This window comes from Oncorhynchus tshawytscha, linkage group LG01, assembly GCF_018296145.1.
Source record: "Oncorhynchus tshawytscha isolate Ot180627B linkage group LG01, Otsh_v2.0, whole genome shotgun sequence".
NCBI lineage: Eukaryota > Metazoa > Chordata > Actinopteri > Salmoniformes > Salmonidae > Oncorhynchus > Oncorhynchus tshawytscha.
Window position 1 is genome coordinate 93,333,293 of NC_056429.1, and position 22,981 is coordinate 93,356,273.

The window sequence follows — 22,981 nt, forward strand, 5'->3', positions numbered from 1 at the left end:
TCAGAATACTTGTAGAGCTGTGGTCATCCTTCACGTGATCTAGCTGTGTGTGTGGAGGCTATCATCACCAGAGCATTTTATAGATTTATTTTCTAGGATCTAAAGTAAAAGTCCTGTCCTCAGCTTGACAGGTCACTACTCCAGGAGAGGGTTACAGTGTGTAGGCAGGTGTTCAACAGGGACACACGCTGTTCACTCAGAGGACTGTTTTATTTTGAAGTTAACAAAAGTTATAGATTTGGGTAATGCCTTTTACTACTACTTTAATGTGTTTTCCAAGTTGCCTGAGGGTGTGGATGAGGTAGATACGCAAGCTGGTCTTTTTTGTTATTATAGTTTTAATAGTGAAGAGGGCTGTTTTTAGTCTGCAGTTGCCTGGCTGGTGAATGCACCAGACACAGACTGTGTTTGAGGTATGAGTGATGGAATGCTCAGGGCTGGCTGCTGAGTTGGACTTCCATGACTGTATTCCAGAGTTTTATAAGAAGGATGTTTACCATGAGGTGATCAGACTGGCTCAATTCATCTTTCTCAAGGACCCTCGGACCATCTTCTCCAATATATTTTGAAAAGGAGGCGAGGAGATAAGATGGGTGGAGTCAAGGAAAGATTGAGAAAGAAACTGGGTCAACAGTGGTAGGAGTGTGTGAGATCTGTCTATTCTGTCAACCCTTCCTTGACTTCACCCACTGATCTCCTTAAAGGAACAGTGAAGTTCTGTAGGATAAGTCTGTAAAGGAAAGTTTGTCATGAATGAGATTTTATCGTGAATCTTTCACATTTTAAAGGCACTTTTTCGGCACCATATTCTGGAGTATACAAACTTGATAGATTTGTTGATATTCAAATAGCAGTCTGGACTGCAAAATATAGACCTTGAAGACTCTGTATATGGCTCACCAATACTGTCTTAACACATGAAGGCTTATACATGCTTATAACAAATTTATAAAGCATTGTGCCTATACCTGTCTGCTATAAAGTCTTACCTTAATATGAATGCTGTACCTTTTTACTACAGATTGCTACGTTCTTCAGCAACAACCTGGATTTCTTTACATCTTCGACAGGCTATGGTCCGAGAGGGGGGGTGGGGGTCTTCAACCCCCTGCAGGCAGAGAGCATGCTGGGTAACAAGAAGAAGGCTTCTGACTACATGCAGGCCATCAGAAAGGTCAGTTGTTGCCTGGCTTCGCTGGCCACATCACAGACCTGGGTTCAAATACTATTCCAAAATAACTTACTTATGCTGTGTTAGATTAAGCGTGTCTGGTGAAATAGGATGTGGGAACCAATAGAATAATCCCAAAAGTATAAAGCTCACTCATCTGACACTCCAGGCAGGCTAAAGCAAACCGTGGAACATACACTGTAGTGTTTCAGTATAACAGTGTGTATTTGACTGTCCTGTCTGTGTATCCAGCCCAGAGCTGAGTCTGTTCCATACAGAGAGGCCCTGTTGAACCGCCGTGTTCTAACCAGCTCTACAGAGAGCAGACAGGGACTCACACAACAGGTATTGATTGTATTTCCATGTTCCTTCCTTCTACTCTCCTGTTTGTAAGGACACAGGCCCTAAGTCTGCCTCTATTCTCAAGGTAACCCATTTGGTTGCTGACTAGATAAGTGTTATAGAGAAGTATATAAGTCCTCTTACACCTTTCCCTCCTCCCCTTGACCGTTACCACCGAAAGGTGGTGGCGAGCCAGGAGAAGATCGCTCGTCTGGAGCAGGAGAAGGAGCACTGGCTGCTGGAGACCCAGCTGGGCAGGGTGAGGCTGGAGAAGGAGAGCCAACGCATCCAGGACTTGGAGACACAGCTCTCCTCTGCCCTGGGAGGAGGCAGCCCAGCCTCAGCCCTCTCCCTGGGTCTGGGCAGACCAGCCCTCACCAGCCTGGATGATGGCGAGCTGGAGGAGAGAGGAGTAGAGAAGGATGCTATGATAAGCACCCGTCTGGTACTTACAATCTTCATTTGTTTTTTAAATTTTATTTTGAGTTGCAAGAATCCATCAACAGGGATTTCATAAAGACTGATAACTTTGGAATTTTGCATCCTTATTTTTCTCCAATAGTGTTTTTATTAGGCTTCATCCATGTTTCACTACTTAGTTGTCTGCTGAGACTGGCATGATGTGAGATGAAATCTAGGGTGATCATTCCTCCCTTTCCAACCCTCCCCTTTCCCACCAAATGAGTCACACGTCATCGCGGGAGCACCCATAAAATAGGTTTTAGTGTTTTGGCTTCAGTGAGTTGTAGGGTTGCATATTTTGGAATATTCAGATGTGGGAATTAACGGGAATGTATTAATGGAAATGTATGCAAATACCATTTTAAATGTAGATGTTTTTTGCATTGGACATATTTACCATATTGTATGGAGACAGAAACATTTACCTTGTCATAAGTAGACATAATTGCAAATGATTAAATCATTCCAATCAATTTTTAAAACTATTTAGTCATGACTTGAACTTCCATGTCTTCTCCCTGGACCTCCTCAATGTCCTCCTCTTGAACATCAGACTGAGGCCTCATCTTCACTGTAACTTTCCAAGCTTGTTGAGGGTGTTTCGTTGTCAGGCTCAAAAAGCCTCAAATTTGCCCGGATGTCCACCAATTTTTCAACCCTTGTATTGGTCAGCCTGTTCCATGCTTTGGTGTGTGTGTGTTTCCAAACAAGGACCGGTGTGCTCTGAGGTGGCTGATGTTGGTGGGATTTGGAGGATGGAGGCAACAGGGGAAAGAGCATCAGATCTACAAAGTCCCTTCCACCAGGTGGCTGATGAGATATGTTGGCACAACTGCCATATTGCATCTCCATCCCAAAACCCTTACTTGGAAGTGTACTTCGCCAGACTGTCAAGAACCTTGCCCTCATCCAGGCCAAGGTGGCGAGACATGGTAGTGATGACACCATAGGCCTTGTTGATCTCTGCACCAGACAGGATGCTCTTACCTGCATACTTGGGGTCCAACATGTACGCTGTGGCGTGTGTGGGCTTCAGGCAGAAGTCTTCACGCTTTTTGATGTATTTCAGAATGCAGTTTCCTCTGCTTGGAGCAACAGTGAAGTGTGCAGGGCAGTACGGATTTCTTCTCTTACATCTGTAAGCAGAGTCTGAACATCAGACAGGATGGAATGGTCTCCCTCAATCTGTGCAATGGCTACTGCTATAGGTTTCAGGCTGCTTACCACTCTCTCCCAAAATACATCATCCAAGAGGATCCTCTTGATGGGGCTGTCCATATCAGCAGACTGTGACATGGCCATTTTTTGGAGAGACTCCTTCCCCTCCAGGAGACTCAAACATGATCACACCACCACCCCAACGGGTGCTGCTGGGCAGCTTCAATGTGGTGCTCTTATTCTTCTCACTTTGCTTGGTGAGGTAGATTGCTGCTATATCTTGATGACCCTTCACATACCTAACCATTTCCTTTGTTCTCTTGCAGAGTGTATTCATGTTTTTCAGTTCCATGATGTCCTTGAGGAGCAGATTAAATGCATGAGCAGCACAGCCAATGGGTGTGATGTGAGGGTAGGACTCCTCCACTTTAGACCAACTGCCTTCATGTTTGCAGCATTGTCTGTCACCAGTGCAGATACCTTCTGTGGTCCAAGGTCATTGATGACTGCCTTCAGCTCATCTGCAATATAGAGACCGGTGTGTCTGTTGTCCCTTGTGTCTGTGTTCTTGTAGAAAACTGGTTGAGGGGTGGAGATGATGTAGTTAATTATTCCTTTCCCATGAACATTCAACCACCCATCAGAGATGATTGCAATACAGTCTGCTTTCTCTATTTGCTTGACCTTCACTTGAACTCTGTTGAACTCTGCATCCAGCAAATTAGTAGATAAAACATGTCTGGTTGGAGGGGTGTATGCTGGGCGAAGAACATTCAGAACTCTCTTCCAATACACATTGTCTGTGAGCATCAGAGGTGAACCAGTTGTATACACAGCTGTAGCAAGACATTCATCAGCATTTCTCTGACTAAGGTGTCTGATTCATCATTTTCACCTCGAATACATGTTGAGGAACTTTTGTCAGAGGTTGCTTGTTGTGTGCGCTGAGGGAACTTTATGCACTTGACCAGAGGATTCTGCATCTTTGTTGTGTTCATCACATATGATTTGGCACAGTATTTGCAAATGTACACCACTTTTCCTTCTACATTAGCTGCAGAGAAATGTCTCCATATCAGGTAGTGCCCATGGCATTTTCCTGTAAAGAATAGACAAAAAAAAATACAATTATATGTACAGATAAATAGTTAAGCAGTTAGATTAAACAACTCCTTTGGTAAGATGCATGTTTTAAAATGAAACATGTATGGAAACAGGTGAATTAAGCTAGCTCAGTTAGCAGGCTCAAGCAAGTTAAAACCCACATGGTAGCAAAAACTAGCTAGCAGAAACTTAACAAGTTAAATTATTTAAACACGCTACTATTTGCTAATTAACAAAAAAAGAACGTGCGCCATATAATATATTCACCCCAACCAGTACTGTAATCAAAACTTACAAGACGGCATGTAGTCCTTGGCTCAGCGTAGTAGTGTGGGCTCAATAGCATCTCATTAGTGTGCAAGATCTTGAGAATCAGCTGTACATGTGATGGAAGAATGCACTGTGCATGTAGAGGGATAGTTTAACCAAAATATGCCACAAGACCTAGAATTGCCTTCTGTGTATCCCAATAAAAAGTGTCACTGTTAAAGCTAACTTTTTTGATGAATTTAAGCTACACTCCCAGGCATAACTTCCCATGGAACATTTCTGGAAAGTTTCTGACCCTTTGCAACTCCAGCGAGTTGTATTATCAGTCTCTGGCTCTATCCCAATCATTTCTCCTTTCCCCCCCAAGTATGCACTTGTTCACTATCCTTCACTGATTTGAAAATAACTGATGGGTATAAGAAATGTTGGAAACTCCCTCTAGCTCATGCTTTCACCAATCCAATGTTTTTAGATTTTTGGGAAGTAGTGAACTAGTGTACAATTAAGGAAAAAAATTGATATTATTGGGATGCGTCCCAGATCGATTTGTGTTGTCCTATGGTGGTTCTCATTGTTTGGCATAACAACGACCATAAGAGCTGGCAAGACAGCACAAACAGATCTGGGACCAGGCTAACACCCACTCACTCAGGACACGGTTTGTGCGGTAAGTCACTGGACACTGTTGTCATGTCATTAACAACCAGCTACACTCTTCATTCACAGGCTTTTATAGATGTTATTCCTTTCCAATCCATTTTTGTCAGTGAATATTAGGGGGACCTGTAGTGTTTTATAGGATTTCAGTGGGAGGGAAATGGATTTTATTGGCCTGAGCCCTGATTTGTTTGTGCTGTATCTCCAACAATGACTGTAGAAGTTGGCAAAACAGCACACACAGATCTGGGACCAGTCTTACATTTTATAGCTTTCTCATAGGGAGTTAGTTACTAACTAATGTGTTTCTGTGTTTTACATCTCTCGCATTAGGTTGGCATGTTGACCACAACTCCTACCAACGAGGAAGTAAGTTTGTCTTGTTTTTCTTGACCCAACTATTCTTTAGTCTGATCCTTTTCCCCTCTTTCACGCAACTAGTCTCATTGCTTTCCTGAAAAGATGGACAAATGAACTCATTAATGAACAGATTGTCATACTTTGGAAAATTACACTGACTGCTTGAATGATTGAATAAATGCTTGAATGAATAATATGTATTAACATGCTAATACAACCTTGTTATACTAGTGTAATTACAACACAGATATAACAGCCACTTGATATAAAGTTGTCGTTGGTCTGTCTGTGTGTACAGGTGAGAGACGAGGAGTCCAGAGAACAGCTGATTAAGACTCACTACATGGCCAGAGTAGGAGAACTCACCACACAGCTACAGGTCTCTGACAGCAAGGCGGTTAACTTCCATGCTGAGGTGAGACATGATACACACGTGCGTAAGCACACACTTCTTAAGGATATGGAGCTGTTATTTTGTCGGTGGACACTGGGGAGATATATGGGGAACAAAGTTACACAGTCAAGCTCCATTGAGATGCGGCTCTACAGAAGACCAACTTACTAGTTGGATCAGTCACTCAAACATTTCCCATCACATCTTCCTTCCTTTAATACATACGTACTTTGACTCCAAGTATCGTTTTGTTAAAATAAAAATAGTCTGTGTAGCTGCGCCAAAACTATGGTATTTTTCATCCTATAACTTATCTATTTAAAAAAAAAATAGTGAGCCTAAATGTTTTCAGCTAATTTATTTCCATGACTGATCAAATCTCATTTTCTCATGGCTCTCTCTGTCCCTCTGCAGCAGACATGGTGAGCAGTATGTTTGGAACGTTGAATCGCAATAAAATCACAGTATCGAATCACAATACATATAGGATTGACGCCTAAGTATAGTAATAATATCTTATTGTGAGTTCCCTGGTTATTCCCAGCCCTACATGATATACACTGAGTGTACAAAACATTAATAACACCTGCTCTTTCCATAACAGACTGACCAGTTGAAAGCTATGATCCCTTATTGATGTCACTTGTTAAATCCACTTCAGTCAGTGTAGATGAAGGGGAGGAGACAGGTTAAACCTCTTGCGACAAGCAATCCCGTATCCGGGAGCGTAATCATAGCCTCAAACGCATTATCATAACGCAGCGGACATAAATACCCCTAGAAACTTTTCCTATTCATGAAAATGAAATTAAATGAATATATTCAAACACAAGCTTAGCCTTTTAACAATACTGTCATCTCAGATTTTCAAAATATGCGTAACAGCCAACGCTAGACAAGCATTTGTACAAGTTTATCATGGCATAATGCTATGCTAGCTCTGCTGGCAGCAGGCAACATTTTCACGAAAATAAGAAAAGCAACCAAATTAAATCCTTTACCTTTGAAGAACTTTGGATGCTTTCACTCAGGAGACTCCCAGTTAGATAGCAAATGTTCCTTTTTCCCCAAAATATTATTTTTGTAGGCGAAATAGCTCCCGTTTCATGCTTGGCTGAGAAATCGACCGTAAAATGCTACAACTATAACGCCTAACTTTTTTTCAAAATTTGCTCTTATAACATCGACAAACACGGCAAACGTTGTTTAGGATCCACCCTCAAGGTGTTTTTAACAAATATATTCGTTAATATATCCGTCGAGGCAATTGGTTTCTCATAAGAAGCGATTGGAAAAATGGCGACCTCAGTATTTTACGTGAGATTTTCTGCGGGAGACACCATGTGACCACATGCTATATATGGTCCCTTACAGCCATTCTTCAATGGAAATGCCTAAAAAGACGTCACAATGCTGTAGACACCTTGGGGAATACGTGGAAAACAAAAGCTCATTCGTAGCTCATTCACAGCCATATAAGGAGTCATTGGCAATGAGGCGGTTTTAAAAAATGCGGCACTTCCTGGTTGGATTTTTATCTGGGTTTTGCCTATAACATCAGTTCTGTGGCACTCACAATATCTTTGCAGTTTTGGAAGCGTCAGTGTTTTCTTTCCAAAGCTGTCAATTATATGCATAGTCGACCATCTTTTCGTGACAAAATATCTTGTTTATCTTCTTGCGTCAAGCAATCCCGTATCCGGGAGCGTAATCATAGCCTCAAGCTCATTACCATAACGCAACATTAACTATTCATGAAAATCGCAAATGAAATGAAATAAATATATTGGCTCACAAGCTTAGCCTTTTGTTAACAACACTGTCATCTCAGATTTTCAAAATATGCTTTTCAACCATAGCTACACAAGCATTTGTGTAAGAGTATTGATAGCTAGCATAGCATTAAGCCTAGCATTCAGCAGGCAACATTTTCACAAAAACAAGAAAAGCATTCAAATAAAATAATTTACCTTTTGAAGAACTTCGGCTGTTTTCAATGAGGAGACTCTTAGTTAGATAGCAAATGTTCAGTTTTTCCAAAAAGATTATTTGTGTAGGAGAAATCGATCTGTTTTGTTCATCACGTTTGGCTAAGAAAAAAAAAGAAAATTCAGTCATTACAACGCCAAACTTTTTTCCAAATTAACTCCATAATATCGACAGAAACATGGCAAACGTTGTTTAGAATCAATCCTCAAGGTGTTTTTCACATATCTATTCGATGATAAATCATTTGTGGCAGTTTGGTTTCTCCTCTGAACCAAATGGAAAAATGCACGCAGCTGGAGATTACGCAATAATTTCAACGGAGGACACCAAGCGGGCACCTGGTAAATGTAGTCTCTTATGGTCAATCTTCCGATGATATGCCTACAAATACGTCACAATGCTGCAGACACCTTGGGGAAACGACAGAAAGTGTAGGCTCATTCCTGGCGCATTCACAGCCATATAAGGAGACATTGGAACACAGCGCATTCCAAATCTGGCGCACTTCCTGTATGAAATTTCATCTTGGTTTCGCCTGTAGCATTAGTTCTGTGGCACTCAGACTATCTTTGCAGTTTTGGAAACGTCATTGTTTTCTTTCCAAAGCTGTCAATTATATGCATATAAAGCATCTTTTCGTGACAAAATATCTTGTTTAAAACGGGATAGTTTTTCATCCAAAAATTTTAATAGCGCCCTTTTACTAGCGCCTTGAGACAAATGAGACATGGATTGTGTATGTGTGCCATTCAGAGGGTGAATGGGTAAGACAATGGATTTAAGTGCCTTTGAATGGGGTAGGTGCCAGGCACACTGGTTTGTGTCAAGAACTGCAACGCTGCTGGGTTTTTCACGCTCAACAGTGTGTATCAAGAATGGTCCACCACCCAAAGGACAGAGTGTCTGACAGAGGGAACTGGCTTAGGAAGTGTTTCTAACAAAGTGTATTTAATGTAGCAGTCACTCCAGTTCAAACCCAGACTTGTCTGCCTAGATCTAGTTTCAGTGAAGAGCACCCCATTTACTGACTTCATTAGTTGAAGGAAGTGATCGTCTGTGGATATCTGTTAATTCTCCGTATCTCCTGTGTTGTAACCCCCCCCCCAGTGTCGAGCCCTGGCCAAGCGTCTGGCCTTGGCAGAGAAGTCACGGGAGACACTGACTGAGGAGGTCAAATTGGCTAATCAGAACATCACACGTCTGCAGGTAAACGTCTGTTGTGTAATTTCCAGACTGAAAGAAAGCAGCTTATCCCAGATCCATCCATTCAGCTAGAATACAATCAGCATTATTACATTGGTAGTTGTGTTATGCATATTTGTCCTGAACTTGGTCCTCAATTTATTTGCTGTTTTTTTTGTAAGATTTCCCATTTATTCAATGAAATGCCATTTAGCAGACGCTTTTATCCAATGTGACTTTTAATCGTTCATACATTTTTAAGTATGGGTGGCCCGCGAATTGAACCCTGGCATTGCAAGAGCCATGCTCCAACTGAGACATGGCAAATGAACTTGAACCTTGAACAATCATACTGGCTCTAACTAACCACAACCTGTTCCTCGTCTTTCAGGATGAGCTTGCCACGACCAAGAGGAGTTACAAGGAACAACTTAGTATGATGAGCGACCACCTGTGCAGCATGAATGAGACTCTCAGCAAACAGAGAGAGGAGATTGACATACTCAAACTGAGCGGCAAGGTACAGAGTCCCCTCACACCGCTCCCCCAATGAGACTAACCTGGATAAATTAAGGTTGAATGAAAATGTGCCACCCACGGGTCTAGACAGACAGAGAAGCAGTACTAGGTGAGGTTATGCTGACATGCTGTGTAGACATATCCCAATAACAAACTACCATCCAGTCTGAAGGAAACAGGGAGGCTGGGGATGGGGGGTGGAAGGGTCTGAGGGGAACGGGGAGGTGGGGGATGGGGGGTAGTCTGCTGTTGCTGTTCCCACATGCTTCAAGAGGGCCACCATTGTTCCTGTTCCCAAGAAAGCTAAGGTAACTGAGCTAAACGACTACCGCCCCGTAGCACTCAAATCCGTCATCATGAAGTGCTTTGAGAGACTAGTCAAGGACCATATCACCTCCACCCTACCTGACACCCTAGACCCACTCCAATTTGCTTACCGCCCAAATAGGTCCACAGACGATGCAATCTCAACCACACTGCACACTGCCCTAACCCACCTGGACAAGAGGAATACCTACGTGAGAATGCTGTTCATCGACCACAGCTCGGCATTCAACACCATAGTACCCTCCAAGCTCGTCATCAAGCTCGAGACCCTGGGTCTCGACCCCGCCCTGTGCAACTGGGTACTGGACTTCCTGACGGGCCACCCCCAGGTGGTGAGGGTAGGCAACAACATCTCCTCCCCGCTGATCCTCAACACTGGGGCCCCACAAGGGTGCGTTCTGAGCCCTCTCCTGTACTCCCTGTTCACCCACGACTGCGTGGCCACGCACGCCTCCAACTCGATCATCAAGTTTGCGGACGACACAACAGTGGTAGGCTTGATTACCAACAACGACGAGATGGCCTACAGGGAGGAGGTGAGGGCCCTCGGAGTGTGGTGTCAGGAAAATAACCTCACACTCAACGTCAACAAAACTAAGGAGATGATTGTGGACTTCAGGAAACAGCAGAAGGAACACCCCCCCCTATCCACATCGATGGAACAGTAGTGGAGAGGGTAGCAAGTTTTAAGTTCCTCGGCATACACATCACAGACAAACTGAATTGGTCCACTCACACAGACAGCATCGTGAAGAAGGCGCAGCAGCGCCTCTTCAACCTCAGGAGGCTGAAGAAATTCGGCTTGTCACCAAAAGCACTCCCAAACTTCTACAGATGCACAATCGAGAGCATCCTGGCGGGCTGTATCACCGCCTGGTACGGCAACTGCTCCGCCCTCAACCGTAAGGCTCTCCAGAGGGTAGTGAGGTCTGCACAACGCATCACCAGGGGCAAACTACCTGCCCTCCAGGACACCTACACCACCCGATGTTACAGGAAGGCCATAAAGATCAAGGACATCAACCACCCGAGCCACTGCCTGTTCACCCCGCTATCATCCAGAAGGCGAGGTCAGTACAGGTGCATCGAAGCTGGGACCGAGAGACTGAAAAACAGCTTCTATCTCAAGGCCATCAGACTGTTAAACAGCCACCACTAACATTGAGTGGCTGCTGCCAACACACTGACACTGACTCAACTGCAGCCACTTTAAAAATGGGAATTGATGGGAAATGAGGTAAATATATAAACAATGCTACCTTATATAATGTTACTTACCCTACATTATTCATCTCATATGCATACGTATATACTGTACTCTATATCATCGACTGCATCCTTATGTAATACATGTATCACTAGCCACTTTAACTATGCCACTTTGTTTACATACTCATCTCATATGTATATACTGTACTCTATCAGCTACTGTATCTTGCCTATGCTGCTCTGTACCATCACTCATTCATATGTCCTTATGTACATATTCTTTATCCCCTTACACTGTGTATAAGACAGTAGTTTTGGAATTGTTAGTTAGATTACTTGTTGGTTATTACTGCATTGTCGGAACTAGAAGCACAAGCATTTTGCTACACTCGCATTAACATCTGCTAACCATGTGTATGTGACAAATAAAATTTGATTTGATTTGGTATGGAAGGGTCTGAGGGGAACAGGGAGATGGGGGGGGAAGGGTCTGAGGGGGATGGGGGGATGGGTCTGAAGGGTCTGAGGGGGATGGGTCTGGAGGGGGGGGTATGGAAGGGTCTGAGGGGAACAGGGGGGGGGGGGTATGGAAGGGTCTGAGGGGAACAGGGAGGTGGGGGGGGGGTATGGAAGGGTCTGAGGGGAACAGGGAGGTGGGGGATGGGGGAGTATGGAAGGGTCTGAGGGGAACAGGGAGGTGGGGGGGGGGGTATAAGGGTCTGAGCAGGGTCTGGAGGGGGGGAACAGGGAGGTGGGGGGGGGATGGGGGTCTGAGGGGAACAGGGATGGAAGGGTCTGAGGGGAACAGGGGTGGTGGGGTATGGAAGGGTCTGAGGGGAACAGGGAGGTGGGGGGTGGATGGGGGCAGGGTCTGAGGGGAACTGGGAGGGGTGGAAGGGTCTGAGGGGAACAGGGAGGTGGGGGAACTGGGATGGGGGGGGTCTGAGGGGAACTGGGATGGAAGGGTCTGAGGGGAACAGGGAGGTGGGGGATGGGGGCAGGGTCTGAGTATGGAAGGGTCTGAGGGGAACAGGGAGGTGGGGGGAACTGGGAGGGGTGGGGTATAGGGTCAGGGTCTGAGGGGAACAGGGAGGTGGGGGATGGGGGGGGGAACTGGGAGGGGTATATATGGAAGGGTCTGAGGGGAGGTGGGGGGTATAGCAGGGTCTGAGGGGGGAGGTGGGGGGGGTCTGGATAGGGGGGTATAGCAGGGTCTGAGGGGAACTGGGAGGGGTGGGGTCTGATAGCAGGGTCTGAGGGGAACTGGGAGGGGGTGGGGTATAGCAGGGTCTGAGGGGAACTGGGAGGGGGGGGTATGGGGAGGGGAACTGGGAGGGGTAGCAGGGTCTGAGGGGAACTGGGAGGGGTGGGGTGGGAGGGGTATAGCAGGATCTGAGGGGAACTGGGAGGGGTGGGGTATAGCAGGGTCTGAGGGGAACTGGGAGGGGTGGGGTATAGCAGGGTCTGAGGGGAACTGGGAGGGGTGGGGTATAGCAGGGTCTGAGGGGAACTGGGAGGGGTGGGGTATAGCAGGGTCTGGGAGGGGAACTGGGAGGGGGGGTGGGGTATAGCAGGGTCTGAGGGGAACTGGGAGGGGGGGTGGGGTCTGAGGGGAACTAGGGGTAGCAGGGTCTGAGGGGAACTGGGAGGGGTGGGGTATAGCAGGGTCTGAGGGGAACTGGGAGGGGTGGGGGTATAGCAGGGTCTGAGGGGAACTGGGAGGGGTGGGGTATAGCAGGGTCTGAGGGGAACTGGGAGGGGGGTATATAGCAGGGTCTGAGGGGAACAGGGAGGTGGCGGATAGGGGGTATAGCAGGGTCTGAGGGGAACTGGGAGGTGGAGGAACAGCAAACACGCCTTCTGTCCTGAAACTGCCCAACATACACTTCTGTTAAAACACAGATGAGTATCTTTAAGGGATACTCTGGTATTTTTGCAAAGGGGCCCTAATCTCCTTCCCCAGAGTGAGATTAACTCATGGACACCATTTTTTATGTCTCTGCATGCAGTTTGAAGGAAGTTGCTAACTAGCGCTAGCGCAATTGCTAACAATGGAAGTCTATGGGTATCTGCTAGCATGCTAGTGTGTAGATGGTTATTCCCACACTAGCATGCTAGCAGATACCCATAAATCCACTTCAATTAGTGTGAAAGGATTTAAGCCTTGAACTTGAGACATGGATTGTGTATGTGTGCCATTCAGAGAGTGGATGGGCAAGACAAAAGATAAAGTGCCTTTGAACACGTTATGGTAGTAGGTGCTTGGCGCACCAGTTTGAGTGTTTCAAGAACTGCAACACTGCTGGGTTTTTCATGCTCCACAGTTTCCCGTGTGTATCAAGAATGGTCCACCAACCAAAGGACATCCAGCCAACTTGACACAACTGTGGGAACTATTGGAGTCAACATGGGCCGGCATCCCTGTGGAACACTTTCGACACCTTGTAGTCCATACCCTGACGAATTGAGGCTGTTCTGCGGGCCAAAGAAAATAGCTTCAAGTGTTTTATCCAAATACTGGTGGATTCAACTAATAAAAGAATTGACAACCTGAGGTCCAGGACCTGAAGAACAGTTTGCAGTTCTCCCAGGGTCAGCTCGATGAGTTGAAACAGGAGAATGGCAAGATGTAAGTCAGTGCGATAGGACATCAGTTCTGTGTGTGAATACATGATAACAATGAGGGACAATCAAGGCAGAACAACATGGTTGTGGATGGACTTTCAGAATCTGGATGGAGTGATGATTTCTGATTAAATTGAAGACCACAGGCAGATTGAGGTGAAGTACCGCCCACAGGATTGGAAAACCCACCACCGGCCCAGGTGACAGGCCCAGGCCGATAGTTGTCAAGTTCCTGAGTTTCAGGACAATGTAGCTGTGTGTGAATACATGATAACAATGAGGGACAATCAAGGCAGAACAACATGGTTGTGGATGGAATTTCAGAATCTGGACGGAGTGATGATTTCTGATTAAATTGAAGACCTGGTCTGGAAAGAGCCAAGAACTTGAGAGGAATGTATATCTTCCTTAACTACTACTATCTTGAAGTTGTGTGACAGAAGAGGAAAGAGGACAGCCATGAAAGAGTGTGGGGACATTGCTTACATCTGCTATGACAGGCTCATTGTCCACCCTCCCTCCCAGAAGCCAGGAAGGGGTGAGGGAGCCTATGGGCTCTTTGCTTCAACCCCGCAGCGCGCGCGCACATTTTTTATTTTTTTTATTTTATCTTTATTTAACTAGGCAAGTCAGTTAAGAACAAATTCTTATTTTCAATGACTGCCTAGGAACAGTGGGTTAACTGCCTGTTCAGGGGCAGAATGAACCTTGTCAGCTCGTGGGTTTGAACTTGCAACCTTCCGGTTACTAGTCCAATGCTCTAACGACTAGGCTACCCTGCCACCCCGTGTGAGGTTTAGGAGTATACAGTTGAAGTCAGAAGTTTACATAACTTAGGTTGAAGTCACTTAACTCGATTTTCAACCTCTCCGCAAATTTCTTGTTAACAAAGTTTTGGCAAGTCAGTTGTCATGCACAAAGTAGATGTCCTAAGTCATTTTTCCAACAATTGTTACAGACAGATTATTTTGCTTATAATTCACTGTATCACAATTCCAGTGTGTCAGAAGTTTACATACACTAAGTTCACTGTGCCTTTTTAAACAGCGTGGAAAATTCCAGAAATTGTCATGGCTTTAGAAGCTTCTGATAGGCAAATTGACATAATTTGAGTCAATTGGAGGTGTACCTGTGGATGTATTTCAAGGCCTACCTTCAAACTCTGTGCCTCTTTGCTTGACATCATGGGAAAATCTAAATAAATCAGCCAAGACCTCTGGAAGTCTGGTTCATCCTTGGGAGCAATTTCTAAACACCTGAAGGTACCACGTTCATCTGTACAAACAATAGTACTCAAGTATAAACACCATGGCACCACGCAGCCGTCATACCGCTCAGGAAGGACAGGCGTTCTGTCTCTTAGAGATGAATGAACTTTGATGCAAAAAGTGCAAATCAATCCCAGAACAACAGCAAAGAACCTTGTGAAGATGCTGGAGGAAACAGGTACAAAAGTATCTATATCCACAGTAAAACGAGTCCTATGTCCTATATCGACATAACCTGATAAGGCCGCTCATCATAGAAGAAGCTACTGCTCCAAAACCGCCATAAAAAAGCCAGACTACGGTTTGCAACTGCACATGGGGACAGAGATCATACTTTTTGGAGAAATGTCCTCTGGTCTGAAAAAAATAGAGCTGTTTGGCCATAATGACCATCATTATGTTTGGAGGAAAAAGGGGGAGGCTTGCAAGCTGAAGAACACCATCCCAAACGTGAAGCACAGGGGTGACGGCATGTCGTGGGGGTGCTTTGCTGTAAGAGGGACTGGGGCACTTCACAAAATAGATGGCATCACGAGGAAAGAAAATTGTGGATATATTGAAGCAACATCTCAAGACAACAGTCAGGAAGTTAAAGCTTGGTCGCAAATGGCATACTTCCAAAGTTGTAGCAAAATGGCTTAAATACAACAAAGTCAAGGTATTGGAGTGGCCGTCACAAAGCCCTGACATTAATCCTATAGAAAATGTGTGGGCAGACCTGACCTACAAACCTGACTCCGTTACACCAGCTGTCAGGAGGAATGGGCCAAAATTCACCCACTTTATTGTGGGAAGCTTGTGGAAGACTAACCGAAACGTTTGACCTAAGTTAAACAATTTAAAGGCAATACACTCAATTAGTATTTGGTTGCATGTAAACTTCTGACCCACTGCAAATGTGATGAAAGAAATAAAAGCTGACATCAATCACTACTATTATTCTGATATTTCACATTCTTAAAATAACGTGGTGATCCTAACTCACCTAAGACAGGGAATTTTTATTAGGATTAAATGTCAGGAATTGTGAAACATTTACACCTTAGCCAAACAAACTGAGTTTATGTAACTTCCGACTGCGTATTCAGAGCCGTATCCCTGTAATGCTTAGAGAAGATCTTATGTCAAGTGTTATTGAAGTGTTGTGGTTGCAGGTTCACCTGGCACATCTAAAGCCTTTTCTTTTGGGGTGTTGCTATAGGCTAACAGTCCATATCTAAATAATGTGTGAAATGATTGATATTGTATGTGATGTAAACAGAGGTCTACTTTCTTGTGGACCTGAATATTGACTGGTTTTCATCAAGTTGTCCGCTCAAGAGGAAGCTTCTTACTGTAAACAGGGCCTGTAATCTGGTTCAAATGTTTTAATCAATGTACCAGGGTGTTTATAAACCCTACAGGACCAAGATCACCACATGTAATACTGAAGAAATGTGTTCTAAAGCTGTATCCTTACTCATTGGATGCAGTGATCACAATATTGTGGCTATATCCAGGGAAGCTAAAGTTCCAAAAGCTGGGCCAATATTACTGTATAAGAGATCATACAAAAGATTTTGCTCTGACTCTTATGTGGGTGATGATAAATATTATTTGTTGGTCAGATGTGATTTAATAAGGAGAATCCAGCTGCACTTGATGAATTTATGAAATTGCTTCTTCAAATGACTGATTAAACATTCACTTGTTAGAAACTGACTAACAGCTGTCCAGGCTCCATGGATTGAGGAATTGAAAAACTGTGGCTAATACATCTGGCTGCACTGCAAATTGAGAAATTCTGAGACTAAAGTCCAAAACAAAAGAAACTGTACTATGAAGCCAATATCAATGATATGAAGAATGATGGAAAATAAACTTTTGAGCACTTTAAATGAAATTATGGGCAGAAAGACATTCAACTCCATCTTCAATCAAATCAGATGGCTTATCACAAAACCATTTGATGTTGCCATTTCTGATTACTTCATTAGCAAAGTGGGCAAACTTTAGCAGGAAATGCCAACAACGAACAGTGAGCCATCCTTTTCATATACAAGAAAACAAATAATTAAAGAAAAGCATTGCAACTTTGAATATTGTAAAGTTAGTGTGTCGAGGTGGAAAATGGTTATTGATCAATCATGACAAACCTCCTGGGCTTTGACAGCTTAGATGGAAAGCTACTTAGGATGGAAGCTGACTCTATAGCCACGAGAGGTCGACCGATTAATCGGAATGGCCGATTAATTAGGGCCGATTTCAAGTTTTCATAATCTGAGTTTTTGGACACCGGTTTGGCCTATTTTTGTATTTTTTTTTTACACATTTATTTAATCTTTATTTAACTAGGCAAGTCAGTTACGAACACATTCTTATTTTCAATGACTGCCTAGGAACGGTGGGTTAACTGCCTTGTTCAGGGGCAGAAAGACAGATTTTTACTTTGTCAGCTCGGGGATTCAATCTTACAACCTTATAGTTAACGCTCTAACCACCTGATTACATTACACTCCACGAGGAGCCTGCCTGTTACGCGAATGCAGTAAGCCAAGGCAAGTTGCTAGCTACCATTAAACGTATCTTTATAAAAAACAATCAATCAATCATAATCACTAGTTAACTACACATGGTTGATATTACTAGTTTATCTAGCGTGTCCTGCGTTGCATATAATCGATGCGGTGCGTGCTCGTGAAAAAGGACTGTCGTTGCTCCAATGTGTACCTAACCATAAACATCAATGCCTTTCTTAAAATCAATACACAGAAGTATGTATTTTTAAACCTGCATATTTAGCTAAAAGAAATCCAGGTTAGCAGGCAATATTAACCAGGTGAAATTGTGTCACTTCTCTTGCGTTCATTGCACGCAGAGTCAGTGTGTATGCAGTTTGGGCTGCCTAATTTGCCAGAATTTTACATAATTATGACATTACATTGACGGTTGAGCAATGTAACAGGAATATTTAGACTTATGGATGCCACCCGTTAGATAAAATAAATAATTAAATGTCTTGTTTTTGAGATGATCGTTACCAGATTCTACCATATTAATGACCTAAGGCTCCTATTTCTGTGTGTTATGTTATAATTAAGTCTATGATTTGAAAGGGCAGTCTGACTGAGCGGTGGTTGGCACCAGCAGGCTCGTAAGCATTCATTCAAACAGCACTTTCGCCAGCAGCTCTTCGCATTGCTTCAAGCCTATCAACTCCTGAGATTAGGCTGGTGTAACCGATGTGAAATGGCTAGCTAGTTAGCGGGGTGCACGCTAATAGCGTTTCAAACGTCACTCGCTCTGAGACTTGGAGTAGTTATTCCCCTTGCTCTGCATGGGTGACGCTGCTTCGAGGGTGGCTGTTGTCGATGTGTTCCTGGTTCGAGCCCAGGTAGGAGCGAGGAGAGGGATGGAAGCTATACTGTTACACTGGCAATACTAAATTGCCTATCAGAACATCCAATAGTCAAAGGTTAATGAAATACAAATGGTATAGAGAAATGATCCTATAATTACAACCTAAAACTCCTTACCTGGGAATATTGAAGACTCATGTTACAAGAACCACCAGCTTTCATATGTTCTCATGTTCTGAGCAAGGAACTTAAATGTTAGCTTTCTTACATGGCACATAATTCACTTTTACTTTCTTCTCCAACACTTTTTGTTTTTGCATTATTTAAACCAAATTGAACATGTTTCAATATTTGAGGCTAAATTGATTTTATTGATTGATATTATATTAAGTTAAAATAAGTGTTCATTCAGTATTATTGTAATTGTTGTTATTATAAATGTAAAAAAATCGTCATCTGCTTTTTTTGGTCCTCCAATTATCGTTATCGGCGTTGAAAAATCATAATCGGTCGACCTCTAATAGCCACTGCTATCTGTCATATCTTTAATCTGAGCCTAGAGGAAAGATTTTGTACTCAGGCCTGGAGGGAAGCCAAAGTAATTCCACTACCCTAGTGGTAGCGGAATGTGGTGAAGTGGCATGGTAAAGCAGCCTTTACTGGTCCTAACAGCAGGCCTATCAGCTTGCTCCTATCAAACTGTTGTAAAAAATTGTGTTTGACCAAATACAATGCTATTTCTCTGTAAACAAATTAACAACAGACTTTCGGCATGCTTTTAAGAGAAGGGCACTCAACATGTACTGCATTGACACAAATGACTGACTGCTTGAAAGAAATTGATAATAAGAATATTGTGGGAGCTGTACAGTTAGATTTCTGTGCAGCCTTTTAATATTTTTTTTTTTTATTTGACCTTTATTTAACGGCCGGCTGCAACACAGCGCAGGATCGAACCCGGATCTGTAGTGATGCCTCAAGCACCGTGATGCAGTGCCTTAGACCGCTGCACCACTCATGAGTGGAAACCCTTAACAAGAGTTGCAGTCTGTTTTGGAATGGGTGGCCAGTAATAAACTGGTCCTGAACATCTCTAAAACTAAGAGCATTGTATTTGGTACATATCATTCCTTATATTCTAGACCTCAGCTGAATCCGGTAATGAAAGGTGTGGCTGCTGAACAAGTTGAGGAGACTAAATTAATTGACTTTACCTTAGATTGTGAACTGTCATGGTCAAAACAGATTCAATCGATGTAAAGATGGGGAGGTGTCTGTCCGTAATAAAGAGAAGCTCTGCTTTTTGACACCACACTCCTAAAAGCACGTTCTGCAGGCTCTAGTTCTACTTAATTAAGCAGCAGCTGGCCCAGAACAGAGCAGCACGTCTTGCTCTTCATTGTAATCAGAGGGCTTATATAAATACTATGCATGCCGCTCTCTCTTGGCTAAGAGTTGAGAGACTGACTGCATCACTTATTTTTATAATAAATATTAATATGTTGAAAATCCCAAATTGTTTGCATTGTCATCTTACACACAGCTCTGACACACATACTTACGCCACCAGATATGCCACCAGGGTTCTTTTTACAGTCCCCAAATCCAGAACAAATTCAAGAAAGCTTAAGAGTATTGCAGTGCATTCTGGAAAGTATTCAGACCCCTTGACTTTTTTTCATATTATGATATGTTACAGCTTTATTCTAAAATGTATTAAATATTTTTTTTCCCTTCAATCTACTCACACAACCCCATAATGAGAAAGCAAAAAACTGTTTTTTTGGAAATGTTTGCAATTTTTTTTTTTTTTAAAGATATATATATATAAGTATTCAGACCCTTTACTCAGTACTTTGAAGTGCCTTTGGCAGTGATTTACAGCATCAAGTCTTCTTGGATATGATACTATAAGCTTGGCACACCTGTATTTGGGGAGTTTCTGCAGATCCTCTCAAGCTCTGTCAGGTTGGATGGGGAGTGTCGCAGCACCCCCAAAAATTGTAGTTCTGTCCTTGAGCTGTTGTCTATTAATGATCTGTATTATCATGTTTTCTGTGGACCACAGAAAGAGCAGTTGCTGCTTTAGCAAAAGCTAATGGTGATCCTAATAAAATGCTGAAATACCAACTCAATAGTAGGAAGGTGTATAACTTAACACTGTTCTTCCTCTTGCCTTTTCCAGGGAAACTCCAAACTCCTAAAGAAGGGTCGGTAGGAAATTAGTCCATTGGGGAAACTGGTTCCAATTTGGATCAGCAGCGCACCCTTAACTGAGAGAAGGGCTGGACTATGGAACCCCCACCCACTACAGCCCTGCCAGCTCCACACCATACCACCAAGATGGAGGACCCTGTTAGACTTCTCCATCAGAGGGAGGCTATTGGGGAGGGGGTCTCTGATACCACTCTGCTTAAAGGAATTGTCTTTCTGATTGACACAGATAATGACTTTACGTGTCAAGTGCTTCCCAGTGTGTGGCGGAAGCAGCTGCTTGACCCTTTGCACTTTGGTTTGTGGGAGGAAGTGGAAAATGTAAAGGAAAGATTATATATTCCCCCCCACCAACTAGTCAGGTCATGGATGCTGACTAAACGGAATGAAGACCACTTGGCCCTGATGGTTAGTGTGTCTCTTCTCTCTGTGCTAAACAAGGAAATGACAGCGATTTGACATATTCATTAATCAAATTGCTCTTAAGTGGGAGAAGGATATCATGTGAGCAAGTCAAGTGTTAAATTGTGTGCCTGACTGGCTGTCTGGGTTGTTGTCTTTGTCTAATAGGGGGACTGTAGACTGTCATGCCAGGCTTTGAGAGGGACTGCTAATTGTTATAACTTCATTTTATATTTGGACTATTTTTAGATTCAATGAAAGATTATTTGTGCAAAATTGTGACTTTTGAGGGACTATGTTCATTATATTTACCACATTTTACTTGAAGGTCTGCCCCAGATGAAATGAATCAATGAGTGACATTAATTTGACATTAGCCTTGGATGCCCAGGCTTCGCTCTTTAGCGGAGGCCTAAGACGGAGGCTAGACGCACACTTCCATACATTCCCTTAAAGCTGGATCAGCCACATCTGTTTGCGACAACCAACAAAGAAGTTAGTTTTTTTTTTTTTTTTTTACAACGCTCCTCACCTCCGGTTTGTTAACAAAACAAGAACTGCCGTGGGGTGGACAGTAGCGCTGTTTCCCCTACTGAGAATTCCATCTTTATCTAATGTCCCATCTGTCCTCGAACGGATGGAAGAATCTGACAGAATGACAATGACATGGAATAGATCTGACCCGATTACCCAATCAATTCTGACATGAAAGATCTGTTCCACACGTGACATTTCTATTTGAACTAAATGATCTGTAATGTTGCACAAGGTAGAGTTCATAAAATGGTGTCTGTCTGTGATGTTTCTCTAGCAGTTGTAACACGAAAGTGTGTATGGATGTGCACTGAGGAGAACTATGCTTGTGTCCCAAATTACATCCTATTCCCTACATAGTACACAACTTTTGACCATTGCCTTACGGGCCCTGGTCCAATGTAATGCACTAAGGATTAATGCGGTGCCATTTGGGACACAGCATGTCGCACCACAGTCTTCAAACCCATGTATCATGTATGGAGAGAAGGGTTAATGTGAATATAATACATTATTGTACCGTGTACTTTAACAGAAATATACAAAAAAAGAGGCATTCGTTAAAGTTTTCCCATAACTATTTTCCATGATGACCCAATGAAATTACTAGTCGATGATCAATGGAAAAGAGCAGAGAAACAAACTAATCAATCACTCACCTGCATTTAATACTTGATTATTGGGTCCCAGAGAACTGAAAATATTTGCCTATTGCAAGGCAATACACACCCAAAGGTCTGCTCTTTTGAACCTTCTGTAAGACTGATGGTTTGTGTACCCATTACAATTGTATTATCGGCGTGTTGGCAAAGCTAAAGTAGTCTACCCCTTGTCTGACAGTGTAGTGACTAATCTAACAGTTCACAATTAACAGCAGGGTTGTGTTCATTAGGGCACACCGTAGCTAAACTTTTAACAATGGAAAATGAAAGTCCAGTTAGTACGTTGCTGTTTCACTCAGTTTTTGAACATTTGCTTCCATTTTGTACCTCCTGAAAACAACCCTGGATGCTTATTGCTTGTGTGTTCCAGTGACATAGTGTGGCCAATAAAATGTATAATCCTATCCTGTGCATTGTTTTTACCCGTTTAGACTGATTTTTAATCGGCTTGGACAAGTGTCTGCCCAGTGTCTGCCCGGTACTATCCATTCCATTTCAGAATTCGAGGTTTGCCAACATGCCCTATACTACTGAAATCTGTATCTTCACAATGTAATCTGACAGTCCAACAGAATGTACAGTCTTAAATTTACATACACTTAGTTTGGAGTCATTTAAAACTCATTCTTCAACCACTCCACTCATTTCTTGTTAACAAACTTTAGTTTTGGCAAGTCGATTAGGACATCTACTTTGTGCATGACAAGTAATTTTTCCAACAATTGTTTACAGACAGATTATTTCACTTATAATTCACAGTATCACAATTCCTGTGGGTCAGTACTTTACATACA

The 22,981-nt window shown here is 43.2% G+C and overlaps 1 protein-coding gene across 2 annotated transcripts in view; it reads left to right on the forward strand.

Annotated features, from left to right (window-relative positions):
* Positions 1 to 22,591, forward strand: part of LOC112260213 (protein phosphatase 1 regulatory subunit 21) — a 48,013-nt gene extending 25,422 nt beyond the window's left edge. For both annotated transcript variants that reach the window (XM_024435150.2, XM_042327435.1), the window contains 8 exons: positions 1,022 to 1,174; positions 1,424 to 1,516; positions 1,695 to 1,958; positions 5,498 to 5,533; positions 5,823 to 5,939; positions 9,015 to 9,113; positions 9,481 to 9,609; positions 20,561 to 22,591. In XM_024435150.2, coding sequence (XP_024290918.1) covers positions 1,022 to 1,174; positions 1,424 to 1,516; positions 1,695 to 1,958; positions 5,498 to 5,533; positions 5,823 to 5,939; positions 9,015 to 9,113; positions 9,481 to 9,609; positions 20,561 to 20,593 — 924 coding nt within the window. In that variant the 3' untranslated portion in view covers positions 20,594 to 22,591. The remainder of the gene's footprint in view (positions 1 to 1,021; positions 1,175 to 1,423; positions 1,517 to 1,694; positions 1,959 to 5,497; positions 5,534 to 5,822; positions 5,940 to 9,014; positions 9,114 to 9,480; positions 9,610 to 20,560) is intronic.
* Positions 22,592 to 22,981: the final 390 nt, after the last annotated feature.